Source organism: Drosophila pseudoobscura, chromosome 2 (assembly GCF_009870125.1).
Source record: "Drosophila pseudoobscura strain MV-25-SWS-2005 chromosome 2, UCI_Dpse_MV25, whole genome shotgun sequence".
NCBI classification, from domain to species: Eukaryota; Metazoa; Arthropoda; class Insecta; order Diptera; family Drosophilidae; genus Drosophila; species Drosophila pseudoobscura.
In genome coordinates this window covers 4,249,552-4,266,968 of record NC_046679.1, presented here as the reverse complement: position 1 = coordinate 4,266,968, position 17,417 = coordinate 4,249,552, and the positions used below count along the sequence as shown (strand labels likewise).

Sequence of the window (17,417 nt, the reverse complement as noted above, 5' to 3'; positions counted from 1 at the left end):
TAAAAGTTGGCTTTCGGGCTGTAAACAATGGACAAGCGCTCTCTCTGTAGCAGGACGTGCGGTCGGCCATTTGTCCAGGACGGAGGCCTGTGTTTATGTGGAACTCCGTGTGCATGAGCCCGAAATGCTTTTACCGAGTTTCCGCCCCATGCCTCATCCCCATCCTCCATGCCACCAGACCCAGGACCCTAGGACCCATCTTCATCCTGATTCCCATTCTGCTGCTGCTGCTGCTCGGCTTCTCGCTCGCTTAACGGCGCAATTGTTTGCATGTATTGTTGTCGTAATGCTTCAGCTGCCTCTCCCCCTCCCTGTCTATCTCTGTTCCTGTGTCTGTGTGTAACTGTGTGTGGGTTTCTATTTAGTTTAGAACACTTAAACCGGAAATTGAGGCGTTTCGTGTTTTGCTTGTTTTCGTTAGATTGTTGTTATTTTAGTTAACAATTTATTTAGTTGCAGTACCTCTGCCTCTCTCCTAGCAGGAGCAGTGGCACACATGAACCGGACTCCTAATTTATGTGGTCTTGCCACTGCCCCCAATGGTTCTTCTCCAGCCACTGCTACATCTTGTCCTTTCAAGAACAAGACTCCACTGTACTCCGCAGTATTATTAATTTCCTGCCCAGACACAGCCACAGCCACAGGCACAGACTCCATCTCCATCTCCGATTTTATTTTGACTTTTTCACATCTTTTTTCTGGCTATCCAACAGACACACTTTGACAGACATTCCTCTGTCATTCTGAAGCCTTTCCAATGTCATGCATGGACAATGGACAGTGGTCATGGGCAAAAGGAATTTTTGGCAAGAAATTCCATGAAACAAAAGACATGCAATTAGGCAGAACAGGGCAAGAATTAACCAATTTTCTAATTCCCATCTGCATTGAAACCAAATAATTGACAGGCTCTAATAATACTTGCAAACCAGAAATGAAAACCAGAAAACCTTTCTCCAATTTGCATATCTTTGAGACCGAACCTGCAACGTTCGGCACTATGCCACCAGGATGCCATACACCAACGATGTTGCTTCATTCATAACTCAATCAAGCGGCTAATATGATATGACTGCACTTTGCAGGCAGCACGTACATGGCCCCCCTCTCTAATGCCCGGGGCAGGATGCATGCAAGGGTTCCCTGGTGTTGAGCCCACAACTCAATGCCCGCACACCACACCGCACCTCTCCCCAGTGTGCCACAAGAATTATACTTTTCCTACGTTGCAGAGTCTCTGGGACAACTACTATACGACTCTACCTCCGACTCGACTCGACTCGACTCGACTATGCCACACACGCTAACGACAGCAGGTGGTGCTCGTTTATTTATTTGTTTTTGCAGTGCACTGCGCCTGCATTGCCCTTCCCCTTCCCCCTCCCCTTTCGCCTTCGCCTGCCACTGCCTCTGCCTCTGGTCTTGTACCTGTGCCTCTTCCTATGGCACAGCCTGTGCCGCCTCGTTCTTGGGTTGGCTTGTTGATGTTGTTGAACTCATTGCAAATAAATACGCTTTTTGAATGCGCATGTAAATGACTTCATAAGCATTTTATTACAGCCGAGGCGAGCACCTCGGTCCTGCCTTCTACTCGGAGTAAATGTTCATCTGTGTGCATGCGTTTCGTGGTGAAATCAATTTAAGCGGGGAGACACCGACACGGACACGGGCACAAGGACTCATACTACATACAACATAATTTTCCCGTACTCTTGATTTTTTGGCTTTGGTAAAATTGTTTTAATTTTTAATGAACGCCTCTCGCTCGTTGGCGGCGAGACACGGAAGTCATACATCATTAGTAGCAAAATCCGGCTGCTTCAGTACACAGTCATTCGAATTTCCAATACACTGACTCCCACAGCTCGTATTCCTGGCACAGCTGCTGCCCCTGGCCCTGCCCCTGCCCCTGCCGCAGCTCCAGGCGCCTCTTCCTGCCGCCTAACCATTTCCCTATCCGTGCTCATTGGCGTTGCACGCGCGCGGAAATTTACATCGAGCAACTCACATAAATTGAAAAAGGAATCACAATTAATGAGTTCGATGAATACGCCATTGCCATTGGGGCTATGGCTGGGGCCTGTTGTATGTGTGTACGTGTGGACGCCACACACTCTCTGGGTGCTCTTTCTGTGCGTTTGTGTGGCTGTCTGGCTGGCATCCTTCCTCCTGCGTGCCTCACTCTGTCAGTACTGGCAGCCTGCCCGCCGCACTGTTGAAAGCATCCGAGTGTCTGACTGCCTCTCATTCTGGCATATGATTGCAAATGCCGCACATTAGCGGATATCAAGTGGGTGTTACTGAGTGCCTGTCTGACTCTCGCTCTCTCTTTCTCTCCCTCTCCCCTCTTTCATCCAGCCCCAGCCGTTGTTCATGCCGCCTGTCTGCGGTTTATGCCTCCAATTCTGAGAGTCGCTGTGTGTTGTATGTGTGTGTGTTTGCGGGTCCATGCCAAATTGAATTTCTAGCCTTTTTAGATCCTTTGAAGCGTCCTGTAATTGAGTCATTTGAATTCTGAATTTTCAATTTGCCGCGTTGCCACTCCCAGTGCCAGTGCGAGTGCCAGTGCAGTGCATGCCACTCGAATATGCCATGCGATTTAATAACTCTCGAACTCTCGAACATAATTTTTCAATCAATTATAATCTCATTTCTCTTTCAATCTCTTTCAATCTGATTGCAGACACCTATGTTGTGGCCTGGAAGCGGGGTATCGCCATATTAACCGCTGGTTCCGTGAAAGTGACGCCCGATCCACGCGTGCGCCTGGTCAATGGCTTCAATCTGCAGATACGTGAGGCCCTGCCAACGGATGCCGGCGATTATATTTGCCAAATTGCCACGATGGATCCACGGGAAATCACCCACACTGTCGAGATATTGGGTAAGTAGGACGTACCACTCCCTTCACCACCCCCACCCCCACCCCGGACTGACTTTTCGACATTGTGGCATTGTTATGCAAAATATCCACACCACACCACAGCACCGGCATCACGTCCCCCCCTTGCAATCCCACCCACAACGATAGAGATTGACGTTCCATGGGATTTTTATGGGGGGGTGGCGAAATTTATGCGGCCTCCCCAAATCACTCGGGCCCTATTGTTTGGGGGCAGGCAAAGGCAGATCTACCTCTCGCTCTTGTCGCTGAGCCTGATGGAGCTGCTGCTGCTGCCTCGGCTGCTTCGGCTGCTGTGTGTTGGTCAAATTAACATATCCTTAGATCCTTAGATCCTTGGTGCTTAATGCTTTATGCGTCCGGGCCACTCAAATATGCAAAGTAGATTCGCTGCAATTTGGCCGCTTTACGGCCCCAGATTCAATAGAGAGACGAGCGGCGAAAAAATCAAAACTAATCTGCCATTTGCCCCAGAATTGTGGCCCATCTTTGGAGCCCAATCCCAGCTGCAGGCCCCGCCAGAGCCGTAGATGGAGACAGAGAGCGGATGCAAATTGCTGCTCCTTCTCGCTCACAGCAGTCCTCTGCGCCCAAACTACTTCCTGTCGGGGACCCATTGTGCCTAACAAGCGTGCGACTTCGGCTCTGCTCCGGCATTGGCATTAGTACTGGCTTGAAGCTTTGTTTCTGGTTTTGTGCCTGCTTCAGACCCGACCCGTCAATCCCTGCTCCTGCTTTTCGTTTCTTGCTGCTTCTCCTCACTCCTCCCTTCTTTTTATCCTTGTGGCATGCGTCTTCGCTGGGCTTCTAATCAGCAATGATGAATAATTTACATATATTTCCCCCCCAATTACAATGTTGCCCTTTATTTGCATACCCCTGTGTGTGTCTCTCTCTCTCTCTCTCTCTCTCTGTGTGTCTGTAATATGTGTGTGTGTGTGTCTGACTGCCACGCCTTCTGCATTGCTAACACTTGCCTTTTAACTCTCTTTTCTTGTGCTTTCCGCTCGCCTGTGTGCGGCGCATGCAAATTGCGATACAATTCCCCAAATCTCCGAAGTGCGCTGAAGCCCATCTCCATCTTTCTCTCCACGGACTCACTCTCTTCCGTCCGGCCTCTCTGCCCTTTCTCCACTCTATCGCCCACTCCTCTTAACTTTATCCCCCTTTTCTCCGAAACCAATCTTTCCTTTCTTCCGCCTTGTATCCTCCATCTTCCTCCATTCGTATCTGCCTTTGCTCTCAGGTCACTCCTCCAATTCTCTTACTTTGCTCTCCTGTGAAGAGCTATAAAATGATTGAGAAATAGTTTTATTGATGTCTTTAAAGCGGCCTTTAAGCCCCGATACAGATACATGGATTTTTTTGCTTAAGCATTACTCGGGAGCCTATAAAAAATGCGTATTTATTTTAGCAGAGGCAACTTTTTTCATTTGTCATTGAAACTTGGTCCTGGCTTGTGGTCCTGCCAGCTCCCACATCCAACGGGGGTCCTCCTGCTGCTGCTCTACAGACCATCCTCCATCCTCCTGGTTGGGGCGTCGGCGTCGCCGCAAGCAAACATTAAACGAAGACTCGTCTGAAAAGAATGGGGTTCGGGGGTGCTGTGGTGCTTCCTGGGGGCGTTTGGGCCACGGCAACAGCAACAGCAACAGCAACAGCAGCCACGGACAAAGAGTACGAAAAAAAGTCGATTATTGAAAAGTTTTGTTTATTTTATGTGTTTATTATGCGCTCCGTTTGCCAAATAATGATCATGGCCAGAAAATATTTCGTTTATTGAACTTTCGCAGCGCACGTAAATTTCTCGGCCAGTTTTTTTCCCTCGCACCAAACGCCGCAACCCCCAACCACTGAACCCATCTCCATTATTGTCAAAGGAGAAACAAGGAAAAATAATGCGCTGTCGAAGTTTTTATAGGCTCGACAGCAGACAGCCAACCAACCTTCCAACCAACAAACAAACAGCAATCCTCACTGCTGTCCGAGGAGCGGCAGGCACCCTCCCAAACAGAAAAAAGTGCGATCCCAATCCCGAATCCATGTGGCTCAGAACTCCAGTCCGTATATAAATTTCATAAAGTTTGCCGCTCTCTGGCATCTCGGCCTGGCAGTTTTTACGAGCGTAAATTACTTTCAGTTTGGCTCACACTAAAGATGAAAAAATAATGTGCGCTCTTGCCAAAGTTTCGCACTTGGCCAGCGACGTCGCACTTACAAAGACATTAGCTCCGGCGATGGCCAAAAAATGGACCAACTGGATCCAGTCGATCCATGGAGTCGAAGCCAGAGTCGGCGTCGACGTCGGCGTCGGCGTCGGAGCCTCTGCCCGGAGGCAGCGGCCGAGCAATGGCCAAAAGTTTGTCCGTTGACAAATCTTTTAATATGGCCCAAACATTAATATCTGTGCACTGTGCTTTGTTCTCCCTCTCTCCTATGGCGCCGACATAATTACAGGAGAACCACATGCCTGGCTCTCACCTAACCCCCAAACGCTGCAGCTTCAATATTTGATGTGTCCGTGGATTTTCCTGTCAAGGTTGCTGGCCATCCTTGCTGTGGTTCTCTGTCCCCCAACTGCTGACTGCTCTCCGCTGCCACTGTTGACCAAGTGTCAATAGAAGGCAGGATAACCGTGTCAAGGACTCTTGCATGGCACCCAGGCCCTTGCTTCAGTTTTGGGTTGGGATTTGGCTTAAAAGCATTTTTATTAATTCAACCTGTGCTGCCGCATCAGTGGCAACAGCTGTGGAAGCTGCAACTGCAGCTTTATTCATACGACATTTAATAAAACCAATTAGGCCTTCGACACCGTCCACCCACAGTCCAAAATCCATCCATTAGCCAGTGGCAGTCGGTGTCTGTTGCCACTCAGTAGGGCATCGCATCGATGCGTTGTGGTACAATTCGGTTTGGGGCATGTGGCTCACCCAAATCCAACCGCAAAACATTATGTTATGCGGTGGCAGTCGCGGTCAGCCATTGCGGCAATTTGCACATTTTTATCAGAGCCACAGCCATAGCCATCAGGCATCAACCATCAGGCATCAGCCATTGGCCATTGGCCGTCTGATACATGGATTTTTAAATACATTTTGTGCGTGACTTTAATGCGCATTGTTGTGGCGTGCTCGGGGCAGTGTGGGTGGTGCATCTCCAATTGAAATTAGCCTGCACTCGAGTAGGATTACTCGGTAGTTAAAATGTCACCGAATATGGCAATTAGAAAGGTAATTACAGGACACCGCAAAAGTCCAAGGTACGGTCTCCCGTACACTTAAAGTATCGATGACAATGAAAGCATTGAACCGGAAGCCATAATTATTGCATTGATTATCGTGTCGTGTTGTTTTGTGTCGTGTGGTGTGGTGTTGTGTTCTGTGGTGTGGCATAGAAAATGAAGCCTCATTTCTGTGATTTATATGCACAATATGCCAAAACAACTGTTCACGGACACCCAGGCGGACACGGATCCGGAGACGGATGTGGCTACATAGGACGCAGACAGAGACAGGCCAGTGGTACGTACGAGTAGTGGCCGTGGCAGGTGCTGAGGGGCACGGTCAGCCTTTAATTATGGGCAGATGGCCAACAATAGTTCCATACTGCCAGCACAATGGGTGGAACAACAATGTTTGTACACTAACAAAAGATGCTGTTGCAGAGACTGAAGAGTGAGGAGAGCAGTGAAGCAAAAGGGAGAGGTGTGCCATAATTATATGCCACAAGAGGGATAAACAAATGAAACACACACATGCAACTCTCCATGCAGACACGCATACAGGCAAAGTTTCTTTGGATACTTGAGACAAATTACCAACACACTGCAAAACCAAAGCGAACTTGCACCATCTGAACATGCAACAGAGAAGGGAAGGGGAATGGTGGCACGACTGGTAGAACTGGCAAAGGCTTGGTCTTAGCCAAGTGAACCCACAATTAAATGCCAAGCTCTTGGATCCGTTTAAGTTCTCTGGCAATAAAGTTTATCGCCCTGCAACAGAATATGGATTTAAATTGCTCAGCAGTCTTCAGACTACACAGACTACAGGCTCGAGGACCACTTAAAGTTTTCCCAGCTCAAGATTCAAATGGATGTGTGTGCTTGTGTGTGTGTGTGTGTGGGTGTGGGTGTGGGTGGGCGGTGTCTGTGCTCAACTTTGAATGCCACAAAACCATGGCCAGAAGTTGAGAGCCGCAGCCTAGCAGCCATTCCAACACACACACACACATGTGCATACGTACATACATACATATATATATAACGAAATCAATATGAAACAAACTCTGTCAAAACTGCCCGCAACCGACATTGGAGTTGCCTCCGCATCGACATCGGCCTCTGCTGCTGCTGCTGCTGCTTCTGTTGCTGTCTCTGTTGCGGCTACTGCGGCAAATGCTTTGAAAGAGCTGCTTATTAAAATTTTTGCCAGCTGCCCGCAAGCCGCCAGAACCGCCACCACCACCGACAGCGCACCACCAGCACTGTCGCTGCCACTGCCACTGCCACCGCAAGAGCTGTCTAAAGATTGAGACCCATTAAGCAGTCGTCATCTGCATGACATTACATGCCACAATCCCACGTATTACATGCCAGCCAGTAGTCAATCCAAATCAATTTCAGTCCCTGCCCTTACCATCGAGTGCTCGTATTAAAAGAGCTTTCGGCACAAGCTCTCGCATTCGCACTCGCACTCGCATGAAGATGGGTATATTTATTGAATTCAATATGCGATCCACTGGCGAGGATAAAGTCCCACCAAAGCGTGAAATTATTGAAAATACGAGTATTCCAAAAACATACACAGATATCCATATCCACATATCCACAGAGACAGAGGGAAGGATAGAGAGAGATATGGCCGAGGGACTAAGCTTCTCTGTAGCTGCCACACAACCACAGGGAGATATGGGAGGAGCCAGCCAGGCCAGAGCCTGCCTTCTGTGGACTATCAGCCATCAGCCTGACTGCGCCTTTTGCCAGCCTCATGATTTATTATAGTCTAATGCATATTTTGTGGCTGCAACACACCAGAGTATGTGTGGGGAGATACGATATGCCGCTGCCTGTGCGGCTGCCTCAGTGATCAATTGTAATTTTCTTTCGAATGCAAATATCCTACAGAGCTAGGGGCTCGGGGCTCGGGGCTCAGAGCCTTGCTTTGCCTATTTGTTTTGGCCAGAGCAATCGAATATATTATTTGATATATTGCAAATCGTATGTGATTCGAAAGAATTGCATCAATAACACATGTTCGCCGGTCCACTGTCGTGGTCCGAATTGATTGCATTGGGTGTGAGGATGCCACGATACAAGTACGAATATCTGTCATAATTTGATGATAGCCCAATCAGATACACATGCAGTCTGCTGAAGCAGAGGAGTTCAGTTGGACTCTAATTTGATATGTATATCAAATGCATTTCTGTGTGGATTTCGGTTGCTGTTTGCTGAGCTGTCGATGATACTCGCCCTGAGACGGAGACCACATTTTGAATAGGAAATTTGGCAGGCAAACTTCAATAAGTAAGGAAAATAAGTCGGATACTGGAGTGGACATATCAACTATTTAGAGTGATTCAAAGAGAGATCCAGCTGATCCAGAAACTATTGAGATATGCGGAATCTATTGTCTGCGGTTTCATTCTCGCTGTAGCAAATCCATTATCTCGATTTATTCTAGGGAATACGTAAAAATATTCAATCCAATGTCTGGCATAAAATTGGAATGAAATAAATAATCTGAAGCACACTTTTATGTTTCGGAAAGCAGAGTTTTCTCTACGGGAAAACAATTCCTTGAACCTCTACGAATTTTTGCTACAATAAAATATCGCCTGGGTCCGCTTGTTCCCTCAATTTATGTGCACCCCAAATGAACAAAGGACCCAAGAGCTTTAAAAACAAAATAAAACAACGAGAAAGAAAAAGAAGCGAAAGTAGAGAAAGCACGAGACAAATAAACGCAAATTCACGAAAAACTCAAGGCAAACAATAGCAGAAGTGGAAACAGAAACAGAAGCAAACTTTCCCTCTTTTTTTAGTGGCCCCCAAAATATAATAACGCATAAGAAATGTTAATAAAATAGAATGAAGCCATCGACTGTGGCATTGTCCTTGATTTTTGGGGCTGGCTGTCCGGCGGCTGGCGCACAGCAGACATAATTTTTAACAGCTGTAAAATAATGCCACCGCAAGTATAAACAAATGCCAGAGTCCCGAATTAAATCAAACTGTGCCCCAGCGGTTCTATAGAGGAGAGGAGTCCGTAGTCCTGAATCCTGAGTCCTGCGTCCAGAGTCCGTTTTCCAAGTCAGAGACGCGTAAATGCCGTTTTCTCTCATTCAATTTGCATTCGGGGCGCATTTATTTATTCAAATTGTGTGATGTCCTTGTCCGGCCCCAACTTTGCATAACATTTGGATGGACATGGGGACACTGGGACCGGGGGACCCAGGGACCAGACCCAGACCCAGACCCAGACCAAGACTCCTCCGAATGTTGCCCCATTTTCTAATGTGTTTTTTCTCTCTTCTTGCTGTTTATTTGCCCCGACAGTGCCACCGAGGATTCATCACATTAGCACCGGCGGACATTTGCAAGTCAAGAAGGGCTCCTCGGTGCGCATCGAGTGCTCGGCCACTGGTAATCCAATGCCGAATGTGACCTGGAGCCGCAAAAATAATATTTTGCCCAATGGTAAGATTCAGCATAAATACAAATATCCATACAATAGGATACCCCGACACCATCCATGGAGCCAACCAACGAAGAACCATTCAGCGACCAAGAGGCCACCGCCACGCAAATTAAAACCATAAAGAGCAACAAAAGTCAACGGCGACGGCGATGGCGACGACTCCCAGAAATGGGAGAGCAAAAGTAAATGAATATAGTCGTAAAAGAAACTTTAAACAATTTCCATAAAAATGAAAAGTCAAAGAAATTATACGAGGAGTGCTCTCCCTCTCTCTCTCTCTCTCTCTCACTTTCTACGGATTGTGGAGCAGCAGGAGCCGGCCATTCTCGGCCACAGACTCGGCCGCGTCCTTGTCCGCCGACCGCTTGGGCTGCTCCTTTATTATTAAATATAATGCTCACTGTGTGGGCGTGTGTATCTATATGCCTCTCTCTGTTGGTGGTTTCCTTGTTTGGCTACTGGTGGTCCGCTGGAGCGGTGGAGCTGTGGAACTGTGGAGCTGTGGATCGGTGGGGCAGCGAACAACGACGGCATCAGGACATCACTGTCACTTGGCCGCACGTTGATTCCCTGTAATTGGCTCTGTCATTTCTTGGTCTTCCCACAAAACCACCCACAGCCCATACACAGCCCCGCCCCGTGCGCCACACGACCTTATTGAGTTGCATTTTTCATGCGGTTTTCATGGTATACTTTTGCAGGCGAGGAGAAGCTCCACTCGCACGTCCTCTCCATCGAGAACGTGGACCGGCACAAGGGCGGCGTCTACATATGCACGGCGAACAATCGCGTCGGCCAGCCCGCCTCCAGCCAGGTGGTGCTCCATGTTCTATGTAAGTATGCCCGACCCCACTCACCCAATCACCCACACACCCATCCACCCACTCACACAATGGAATCGAAAGGCGAAACAAATTAATTTTTTCCCGTACTTCAGGGGGTGCGAATGTGTGTGCGAGTGCTCGGAGTTTCGCTGTCAGTTCAATTTATGTCAAAACTGATTTCGATTTCGAACGGGTATTGACTCTCGATGCATGCAATCGTGGAACCAAAGTAGACGGGAGGGATTTAATAGGGAAAGAGGCACAGAACTACGGACGTGGCACACACACACACACACCGTAGAGCGGCGAGCACTGCTTTTATTACAGTGCCGTGCACACACTTACTCGACATTTATTGGTTGACTCTCACAATTATTGAAATGCCTTACGGGTGGGTGGTATCGACCATTCTGACATTTATTAACAATTTATGTGTAATTTGGCGGACTGTGGCGGACAGACAATCCCTGGAGGACGCGAACAGGCATTACATGTGCTAATTACATGGCGCCCATCTCTATTTACACTCTCTGGCCCTGTGGCTCCCGCCGATAGCTGGCCATCGGGGCCATTGGGCCATTGATTTTTCGCTTTTCGCTTTTGGCCCCGAGACCCATGTCCATGTTATTAACTAATTTCTTAACATTCTTTCTACCCCACCCGCTCACCCCACGAAAAACTCACCCACCGATGTACAGATTCGCCAGAAATCGCAGTGGAGCGTCCCGTTGTCTTCTCGGGAGAAGGGCACGAGGCCATGCTGGTCTGCATCGTCCATGGCGAAACACAGCCTGAGGTATGTTTTAATTAAATTTCATACATAAATTTTCATTAACGCGTTTGTTCACTCGGAAACACGTACAACACGCCCCTCACCACTGGTGGAACACACAGAGAAAATCCTAAAAATATACATAGATAAAGATAAAGATATATGTATGTATCCACATACATTTGTGCCAGCATTCTCCAAAGTGTTTTTCTCTGGGAGTTTAATTTTGCAAATGTACATGAAGACTTTGCAGATGCAGCTATAGATATAGATATTATTATTCAGATTCAGACTACGATGGATATAAATGACGCTCGATTTAAGTAACATTCCTTGGATTTCTAGCTATGATAAAGATATCTTTCCAGTATGTCTGTCTTCCTTTAGCACATTGATATGATGCCTTTCCTTTCGACTTTGGCACTTTCAAGTGGCACAAATAGACTCGGCCAAAGATATAGATATCATTATCAGGCCGTGAATTTGGTCAGCATTCCCTGAATTCCTTTCTCTTTGGTCTCCATTGTTCGAGAGCAGAGAGCAGAGCCAGGGATGAGCAGCTGCCATACAACGCATTAATTAAAAGTCTACAAAGGCAAATTGAAGTGCACTACAAAGTGCAGATAGGAGAAAGGCGCCGGGCATAATTTTAATCAAACATCGCTCACAATAGTCCCCCAAGAGAAAGGGAGATGGCTCCAGACACAGTGAGAGTCAGAGTCAGAGTCAGAGTGAGAGGCGGCGAAGAGGAGTGGAGTGGAATGTCGTCTGTGTCTCAATGCATTTTTCGTATATTTTTGCAGTAATTTTTATCCCACTTTTTTTGTCATTCTCTTGCTCTCTTTATTCTCGGTGTTTATTTTTGTGCTTTGCGCCTTTTGTCGACATTTAAATTAATACGCTTGGCTATAATTCAAAGTAAAATTGCGGAAGTTGCCAAAGCGGAAGTGAGAAGCGGCGAGCTGCCGAAAAAAATGAAACAGCAGGAGGAATGCCAAAGAACTGGAAAAGAAAACCCAAAATGACATGGCGGCACACACACACACATACACACACTCGCGCAAGAAAAAGAATGAGCGACAAGGCAGAGAATGAAAAAAGGATATACGAGTGAGAGCTATGGCCACAAAGGAATGGCAAATAATGACTTGCGACCGCAAATGTCAATGCTTAAAATTATACAGCTCCTGTTTCATTTCACATTGTTTCGTTTCATTTTGGCCATACCCTTTCAAAGGGTATTATTGGTTATACGAGATGCTTGGAACGCCAAGAATTAATCTTGATGTTACTTTCTGTAATAAACTATCGAAGGTCAAAGGACTGCTATATCCTGTAGCTACCATACTAAAAGTCCCTGTTAGAAACGCATCGCATGCAAAGTTTATGACAATCCGATCATCATATCACAAAATCTCCCTATAAAAAATTAACCCGAAAGTGTATCCGAAGCGAGGTCCGTAGCCTCGAGGCCACACTTCCTCTCCCATTTGCGCCTCGTTTTTCTGGCCGTGACTCCCGCCGTGACTGGAAGGCCCGCCCATTCCCCGAATTTCGACAGCGCATTAAGTTTTTATGCTATTTAATTTTTAACATTTTCGTTTTTTGTGTGCTTCTCGCTGCCCCTCGTTTTGTGGCCGCAAAGAGTTGACTGCTTTCCAGGGAAAAGAAGAGCGTAACTATTTATTTGCCTGCCCAGCCAGTGCCAGAGTCAGAGTCAGAGCCAGAGCCAGAGCTATGGCTGCAGCTTTATATTTGCTCTGTCCGAAACATTTCATTAAAATCCACCCGTCTGCACCATGTGCCCGGCCTCCTGCTTTGCATGGTGCATGCCACTGACGGCGGCGGTTGACGGCCCAACGGCGGGGCGTGGCAGTTAGTAGTCTTTGAGAATGGCATTTCCGCATGCAATTTTTACATTTGCCGTCCGCTCAGCTCCCACACTCCCATTTCCCAGCAGTTCGTCATTTTTCTGAATTTATTTCATTGAGTTTTCCTGGTTTTTTGTTCCGTTTTTCGTAACCCCATGGCTAAGTGTATACAATTTAACGCTTCCTTGTCGTTATTTCTGGGCTGGTTCCCCTTTAACGAGCCTCCCCACCCTCCAACAAGTGTTGGCTGGAAAAAGCACTCCACGTGCCGCTGCATATATAAATTCTCAAGTGTGGCCAGACGCGCGAGTTTTTTGCGCCGATTCTCCGGTTTAGGAGCAGACTCGTTCCCCCTGTTGTCCCTGCGAAAATGTTAATTAAGGAATTCAGTGGCATGTAAACCCTCCAGGGCAAAGGTCAGTTTAATTAGCATGGATCAAGGGTCGAAAGTAGGCGAGTTTTTCCAGCAATGTTTTAGATTTGAATAATCAAAGTTACATGGGGATTAGAATGGATCCAGTCGCAAAATAGTGGGCCATCCTTTACACTAATGAATGCGACAAGAATGTTCAAGTGGAATGTTGCATTGAGGGAATGTATGACATATCATTGTCCAGTCCAGCCGCAACGAGCATTTTTAATTATGTCTTGTCAACGCGGACTGGCGGCTCTGGATTGTTGGGTAAAAACCGCAAACAGGCAGCACCGCGGCAGCATATATTAATTATTTAGCGACCATTGAAAGGCACTCGGGCGGTCACCGGCGAACACTCGAACACCCCGCGCAGATGGTCAAACACACATGGAGATGCCTCTGGTTAGGGCACTTATGTGCATATTTGCATATTAATTACGCATGGCACCGCAACCCCAAGTCTGGCTGTGGGATATTCATAAACCATTGATATTGTCGATTTGTTGCATAATGAATATCATAAACAAGCACTAAGCGCTGTCCCGTCCTGTCCTGTCCTCCAGGCCCCCCACTCCACTCCAGAGACGTGAATGTAACCCCCATGCAACACCCAATCTCTGCTCATGCGACAGCAACAAAGTCATTAGAGCAATTGTCATTAACATGAGCGATGGCAATGAGACAACATCATTATCAACGTCATCGGACGGGGCCCGATGGGGCAGGGAGCTGCGGAGTAGGGGCAGTGCGGCATTGTCAACGACGTTGTCCCCGTCATCGATGTCGGACGCATTAAACATGCAGCAGTCTCTGACAGAGCCATCAACATCAGCATCAGCATCAGCATCAGCGGCTAACAGCATTAATGGGGGGTCTGTGTGTGGACAGCCCCTGCGCCAACCCTTGGCTCATCCAATAACAGCCCCTACCATAGGACAGCCACTGCACTTTATGCACTTCCATCATCACTCTCGACAGGGCTGTGTCGAGCCGTGAGTGAGTTAGAGCGGAGCAATGTTGCTGCAATGGTTTTTAATTATTTTGCAAATTAATTTCCAAATTGGTAATTTTCTTCACATTTGCACACACGCCCCAAAACACAGCAGCAGCGGCAGCAGCCTCAGCCTCAGCAGCTGTAATGAGTTTTTGTGCGGCGCGACGGGACGGAATGAGTAGTGAAAATTTGCCTATTAGCCTCGTAGCAAAGTAGATGTTTAGAGGAAGCCGTATAACAACCTAATTAGAAGAAACGCTCGAATGGAAATTGTGCTGCAGCACAGTTGCAAACGATGGTGATAGAAATAGAGAGCATGTACTGGAAAATTTTCGTAATTTTATTTACCGAATGAAGGTACTTAAAAGGTGTTGTATCTATGACTTAAGGCTTAGATAGATTGCATAAGCTATATATATGGCGACTGCAAGACATCAAACGCCCAAGTTTGTTGATTCTGCAAGTATGAAATTAAATAACATATTATTGTTGATTAATGCCTGTTTTACTTACACTTTCTTGAGTCCTTAGAGACCATACAGAATCTTGCAAGGTTTTAGAGATGTAGAGGATCCAAAGAGAACATAGTCAACAGTCAGTTTGTGGCGGCTGTGGAGCATAGATAACCCTCCAAATTTTTGAACGTAAATTTAACATAAGTAACTAAACAAGAGTATAATTTGACAAGTGACAAGTGGGCCGTGGTGCCTTTCCTAATGGAACACATCCATGAAGGGGAATGAGGCCTGGTCCGGATCCAAGAGGTCAATCAGGAAGCACACAGTGCCAGCCACTCCCTCGAAAAGACTGTATGGACGATCGGGCATACGAGCCTCTCCCTGGAAGATGGGGTTGATCAGCAGCTCCATGAACTTGAGAGCCCTGTAGTGGTACATCATCTCGTTTGTCAGACGGAAGAGCAGCAGAAAGACATAGCCACCGCTGGCCACGCCGTGACATATACCAGGTCCCTTGCGCAAGACTCCCCTGTTCCAGACAAGATCGGACGCCAGACGTATGGCGTTCAAGTACTTCTCCTCGTTGAAGATCAAGTAGGCCTTGGCCAGCATGTAGACTGCCCCTGGGGCGCCGTGACACCAGTGGACCAGGCGCCGCTCTGGATCCCTTCCCGTGAGCAAGTCCTCCATGGACACCGGGAAGTTTCCCACGCTGTCCTGAAGTTCAACGAAGAGGTCAATGGAGATCTTAATGTCGAGTAATACATCTTTCGGGGCGGAGATCGGTATGGTCCGGAACCAGGGACTATCGAGCAGCATGTGCAAAATGCCGCACATGCCATGCGCCGCTCCCAGATACTGGGTGCCGTGATGCAGGTAGGCCAGCGGCGACGGGCTCTTTCGGATCTTGCTGTACTCACGGCCACTGGCTATGATCATCTGGCAAATGGAGATCACGTCATCGTCGGAGATCACCTTATGTCCGAGAACCTTGTTAAGCCAGTAGCAGCCAGATAGATAGCCGGCCCGTCCAACCATAAAACCGTCGCAGCCAGTTTTCGTGTGCATTTTCTCCAAGCTGGCCGGCATTCCCGTCTTGAAGACAGCCAGATCATTGGCCAAAGTTTTAGTATCTTCGACTGCCATCGAAATGGCTGCGGAGACGGCATATATCCCAGCGTTGCCACAGACGAAGGAGAAGCGCTCCGAGGAGCGCTTCAAATAAGGCTTGCATTTCTCCTTGGCAGTGCTCATAAAAGCGACGGCCTGCTTCAACGCGTCTGGGAACATCGGACGCGTATGTTCCGATTTGTACAGTTTCCAGAACATTAAGCTTACCCCAGCATCTCCCACATACAAGTCGCCGCGTTCGTCTGCCACCGTATCATATTTCTCCAAAATGGTCTCCACGTACAGCTTAATCAAACTTTTGATTTGTTTATCACTGACCGCTGTCTGTCCCTCGCCGGGGACAAAATCCGGAAATGGATTTTGAAGATAGCGACGACCCAACATTTGATTTGTATTTTTCGGATTTCAGGAATCAGTTATACAAAGGAACGAATTTTATATAGTATTATAGAAGCCTACTCGATTTAGATTCCATAGTAGTGGAGTGATTTCCATTCACACTCCTGTCCCTAACTACTGGCTGATATGTGATTAATTCTTCATTATCTAATTTCTATTACCATTTCCATGGGTGAAGCTTGGAGTAGCAGGTGCCTGAGGGCCAGGCCCTGACCAATTGCCGTAGGCAACAACTTAAGTCAAACTGTGGCCATTAGTGGCGACACCAGGAGGAGCAACAGCTCCAGATACTCCCACATCAACAGCACCAATGACACGCAACTGAAGTCGACTCCAGGATCTGTTCGTGTGTGCGTGGTGGCGTGCCAACTTGGCGTATGCGTAATTCCCACATGCCTCTTGCAATTATTTGTTTCTCTCTTTTCGGGCAGCTCCACACGCAGCTGCTACGCTGCCGCACACACTGCCACCGAAGCACACCCATCTAACAACACTTTTCCGCCAGCAATTTCCGGAAGCCGAGACTCCGTGCTCCATGCTCCATGCTCCCTGCTCCATGGAAGAGGAAGGTATTGCATAATAGATTGCCAGGCAGGAATACGAGTACGAATAGGGGAAATGGAAAATGGAGAAGCACGCAAATTCTTTTCTTCCCTTTTTGGCTGATTAGTGTTGATTGGTATTTCTCGCTTTGCTGCTCATCAATGCTAATTTTTTTTCGTTGCTGCTTTTCTCTCTCTCTCTCTCTCTTTCTGTTGCCTCATCTGAAGTGGCAGCAGCTCCAAAGTTGGCCAAAGTTTCTTCTACGTTTTCTTCTTCGCTTCCTTTCGCCTGTTCACGTGGCCGTGCAACAAAAGCATTTGAAAATTAAGCGCAAGTGCAAAAGATTGATTGGCGCAACATTTGCGTGGATCTATTAATGAAGTGCACACAGAATCAATTCGGGCAAT

The 17,417-nt window shown here is 47.5% G+C and overlaps 2 protein-coding genes across 4 annotated transcripts in view; one reads left to right on the top strand and one right to left on the bottom strand.

Moving 5' to 3' along the window:
• The window catches only part of LOC13036398 (neurotrimin), a 138,385-nt gene that overhangs the window by 106,529 nt on the left and 14,439 nt on the right, over positions 1 to 17,417 (top strand). For all 3 annotated transcript variants that reach the window (XM_033384184.1, XM_015183455.2, XM_003736234.3), the window contains 4 exons: positions 2,684 to 2,884; positions 9,462 to 9,602; positions 10,305 to 10,436; positions 11,126 to 11,223. In XM_033384184.1, coding sequence (XP_033240075.1) covers positions 2,684 to 2,884; positions 9,462 to 9,602; positions 10,305 to 10,436; positions 11,126 to 11,223 — 572 coding nt within the window. The remainder of the gene's footprint in view (positions 1 to 2,683; positions 2,885 to 9,461; positions 9,603 to 10,304; positions 10,437 to 11,125; positions 11,224 to 17,417) is intronic.
• Positions 14,799 to 16,520, bottom strand: LOC6896871 (lanC-like protein 3 homolog). Its single transcript, XM_002137025.3, has 2 exons — positions 14,993 to 16,520; positions 14,799 to 14,936 (listed from the first exon to the last, which is right to left on the bottom strand). Exon 1 carries the CDS (start codon positions 16,450 to 16,452, stop codon positions 15,193 to 15,195), a length of 1,260 nt encoding a protein of 419 aa, XP_002137061.2. The 5' UTR covers positions 16,453 to 16,520; the 3' UTR covers positions 14,799 to 14,936; positions 14,993 to 15,192.